Source organism: Sinocyclocheilus anshuiensis, unplaced genomic scaffold, assembly GCF_001515605.1.
Source record: "Sinocyclocheilus anshuiensis isolate Anshui unplaced genomic scaffold, SAMN03320099.WGS_v1.1 scaffold262, whole genome shotgun sequence".
NCBI classification, from domain to species: domain Eukaryota; kingdom Metazoa; phylum Chordata; class Actinopteri; order Cypriniformes; family Cyprinidae; genus Sinocyclocheilus; species Sinocyclocheilus anshuiensis.
In genome coordinates, this window is record NW_015547650.1 from 848,791 (window position 1) to 853,332 (window position 4,542).

At 34.3% G+C, this 4,542-nt stretch overlaps 1 protein-coding gene across 1 annotated transcript in view; it reads left to right on the plus strand.

Moving 5' to 3' along the window:
* The window catches only part of LOC107702006 (uncharacterized), a 28,444-nt gene that overhangs the window by 11,369 nt on the left and 12,533 nt on the right, over positions 1 to 4,542 (plus strand). The window contains exons 6-8 of the mRNA XM_016504184.1: positions 1,091 to 1,237; positions 1,696 to 1,715; positions 2,654 to 2,861. Coding sequence (XP_016359670.1) covers positions 1,091 to 1,237; positions 1,696 to 1,715; positions 2,654 to 2,861 — 375 coding nt within the window. The remainder of the gene's footprint in view (positions 1 to 1,090; positions 1,238 to 1,695; positions 1,716 to 2,653; positions 2,862 to 4,542) is intronic.

A 4,542-nucleotide genomic window follows, 5' to 3' on the forward strand; every position in this document is an offset into this window, starting at 1 on the left:
GCAACTGAAATGTTCCCAAGTCCAGAGACGTAGCAAGGAGATCTGTAAAATAATCCATTTGACTTCAGTGGCTCAACCGCAATTATACGAAGCTACGAGAATACTTTTTGTGCACAAAAGAAAAATAACGACTTTATTCAACAATTCGTCTCCTCCGCATCACCCTGGTGCCATTTTGGAGAATATCCGCTGGATGTAAACAGTGTATGCTGTTCTGTGTCAGCTGCGTCACGCCGGATTTGTTTCCTACGTTGTTGTGATTTGATCTGAACGGAAACAGAGTAGCCGTGTGACGCAGCTGACACAGAACAGCATACGCTGTTTACGTCTGTTAGCAAGTTTGGACAGCTTTTTTCCTTTAATAAATGAAATCATGCATTTTGTATGTACTTGCATTATCTTTGTGTAATATTAAAATTTGTTTGATGACCTGAATCTTTTAAGTGTGACAAATATGCAAAAAATTTAAAAAACAGGAAGGGGCAAAAACCTTTTCACAGCACTGTATATTTCAGCTAGTTGTCAAGGCAACATTTCTCATTTTAATTTAGTTTAACTTGATGTTCTAAAATAATTAAAACTGAAACTGAAATAAAAATGAATAAAAACTATAGAGGCATTTAAAAAAAAAAAAAAACGAAAAATGACTAAACACGACAAAATTACTCAATTTAAATGAAAACAGAAAATATAAAAATTACATAAATTATTTAAATTATTAATAAAAACTCTTAGTATCTCATTGATACTAAAATAAAACTGATAAAAGGACATACATTTTGCATAAATAAAATTAAGCCTATTGTAGAAATATTATAAATACCTTAATCCAAAAAATAAATAAATATTAGTATTTTTTGTATTTTGGTAGTATGTTGTTTTTAATTTATGCTGATTTAAATAATAATTTAAAAAACAAATGTGAAAATCTTTATAGTAATGAGCAATAATTTGTAGGCAAAAAAATGGTTAAATAATATCAAAATCCAACGAAAAAAAAAAAAGTAATTACATTCTGTTGCAATAACTTAGAAAACTGAGGAAGCACATTGAGTAAAAATGACATTGAGTTTCTTTTTGTCATCACCAGGGGTCACTGCACCACTCATAGACACTTCAGAGGAAAGCCAGTCCCATTGGCTGCTGCTATTGATCTTAATGTTGATAATCTTGTTCATGGCTGGATTCTGTATGCTGGTGAAAAACGGGGCAAAGATAACGTTTTTAAAATGGCATGGTATGATATAAAGACTAATATGCAATGGATCTTTTGAATGCTTCAGCATAAAATAGGCTACAAATGAACACAAATAACACAAGTCTGCAATGATACTGTGTTTGTCAGCAGTAATTGTCTAAAACCAAGAAACTCCTTTTGAACCACAGTACTGTATTTTCATGTCTAAAGTGCAGTGTAGCAGCTATAAGTGGCCTGGAATCCACCCAGACTGCTTCTTACAGTAAAGCACATTGCATTGTCTCTCACGTGTTTTAATTCCCATAAGGTCAGACTCAACATAAACAGTCACAGTGTTTCAGAATGACATGCATTTAACACATCCATAACAACCTGAGAAACCACAGAACGCCTAGGCACGCAACATACAGTTCACACAGTCGCTGTTGCACCTACATGAGCTGCTCACACTGTCTGACATATGCCAGCTTTTGACTTATTTCTTGTTTTAATTTTAGGTTTAATAAACGGAGGACATGTAAGTACTTTTGTGACTGCATGTCACAATAAATTAAATTAACTTGATTTAGTTGATATGTCTAAAGTGTTAAAGCAATACTTCACATAAAATTGAAAATTTGCTAAACATTTACTCTCCCTCAGGCCATAAGAGGTAGAGGAGTTTGTTTCTTGATGGGAACAGATTTGGAGAAATTTAGCATTACATCACTTGCGCACCAATAGATTCTCTGCAGTGAATGGGTGCCGTCAGAATGGGAGTCCAAACACCTGATAAAAACATCACAATAATCCACACAACGTCAGTTCTTGTAAAGCCAAAAGCTGTGTGTTTGTAATAAACAAATGTATCAATAATGTGTTTTAACTTCAAACTGTCACTTCTGGCCAAAAAATAATTACATAATCGATAATAATGAGTGAAAAAGTAAAAAAGTCCATTCCTTGCCTTCTTCTCACACCGAAATCCATTGACATATTTGTTTAGAACTGTTTTTGCTTGTAAACGGTGCTTGATCGCTGCATATTTCTCACCTGATTCAGATTTTTTCACTGTAGAAAGCAATAATATAGAAAGAGAACTTGTATTTTAGCCGGAAGCAACAGTTTGAGGTTAAAAATGTCTTAATGATTGATTTGTTTCTTACAAATATGCAGCCTTTCACTTCACAAAACATTAACTGATGCACTTCAGTCGCGTGGATTACTTGCGGATATTATTGGTTGTTTTTAATCAGCTGTTTGGACTCTCATACTGACGGCACCCATTCACTGCAGAGGATCCATTGATGAGCAAGTGATGTAATGCTACATTTCTCCAAATCTGATCCCATGAAGAAACAAACTCATCTACGTCTTGGATGGCCTGAGGGAGAGTACGCAAATGTTCATTTTTTTGGGTGAACTATTCCTTTAAAATGATAAGTCCCCTTCAATTTTGTTTCATGGTCCCTGTAGGAAGATCATCAACTCTCGAGTCAAACTGCAGGTGATCATCAAATTTCATCCAATTCCCAATCCCACACCTTGGAGACCGAGATACCTCTCGGCAGTGATGGCAGAGAGGTCAAAGGTCAGAGTACGGGGCTGACGCCCCAATCTGGGGCTGTGCAGCAGGTCACAATGGAGCACAATGGGAAGGGTGAGAATGTCAGCAATACTGTTGGTGAGTCCTGTAAATGTCTTTATGTTGAATTTGCATTGTATTGCATTTGAATTTGAACTTACTGTACATGATCTTTGTCAAAGATTTAAAGGAACAAAAATTCTGTCTTGATTAAAACCCTCATCCGTCCCTTGGGTCATTTTGACCCAAACATTTTTCAAGATTTTTTTAAAAATCGAGCGTTGATCGTTATGTTACGAGACTTTTTTTACTTTTGTCACACTTGAACCGGGAATACATGAAAAAAATTTAGAGTGAATTCGAGCAGTTTAAGTGGGTGCGATAAAAAAAGTATCAAAAGTGTCCCTCGCGGGTCATTTTGACCCGCCACTGGAAAAGCATGGAATTTACTAAAAAACTGCGGATTTTTTTAATTTCATTTTGTCACACTTGATCATGGAGCACACACAAAAAAATTTTAGTTGATTCGAGGATTCTATGTGTAATAAAATAAGGTGTAATAAAAAAAGTAACAAAAGTGTCCCTCGCGGGTCATTTTGACCCGGCCATAAGAATGAATGGAATGGAAAAAAACAGCATTTTTTTTATTTATTTATTTATTTTTTTACTATATAAAATCTGACACAATCCAGAAAAGTTGCATACCCAAACAAAGGGCTGAGACTGCAGAATGTCCCCAATGCACAAAAAACTCACACACACAGGCACACACACACACACAAACACACACAAACACACACATGGCACACACACTCCCATTGAAACACATTATAGCCAGTGTTGGGGAAAGTTACTTTTAAAAGTAATGCATTACAATATTGCGTTACTCCATACAAAAGTAACTAATTACGTTACTTAGTTACTTTTTATGGAAAGTAATGCATTATGTTACTTTTGCGTTACTTTTTAAATCTGGACAGGGCTTGCTTGTTTGTTTTTAAAATAAAAAAGTTCTATTTTCACCAAAAGTGAAATGAATAAGCCTCAGGCTGAAGGGAAAGTAAATTTACGTCCGTACAGTAGAATGCAGAAGAAGAAATTTCAACACACTTCAGCAATAAAAAAAAGACACAAATGTTTGTCTAGAGTAAGTTTTGCGTATTAGTACGGTTGAACTGGATCATCGAAGGTCAGAAGCAAAGACATTGGTTAATAGAATGGGATTAAATACATAAAGGATATTTGTGTTGTTTAACATTTAATTATTGCAGGTTTGCGTCATATTCTGAGTTACATTATTTTTATTCATTTTGAGGAATACTGAATCTGTGTTTTGATGATGTTTCTGCTGGGAAATGACTGTCATTTAGATTTTTTTTTTTGACTTAACACAGTTAAATTTGAGTGACGGGATGGAGACCAATGAGTTTATATCATATTTATAAATGTATCTTTTATATTTATTACATATTTATGAATCTGTATTGACTATGCATGTGTTTGGATTAAAATTCAGTATCAATTTCATTTTTGTTTTTTTTACAAAATATAGTTTTTTTAATGTTTTGATATATATCTGAAAGCCTTGAGATATATCTGAAAGCAGATGGATCATCATGTTTAAAGGGGTCATATGATGCTGCTAAAAAGAACATTTTGCGTATTTGGTGTAATGAAATGTGTTTATGCGGTTTAAGGTTCAAAAAACACATTATTTTCCACATACTGTACATTATTGTTTCTCCTCTATGCCCCGCCTTTCTGAAACGCGTCGATTTTT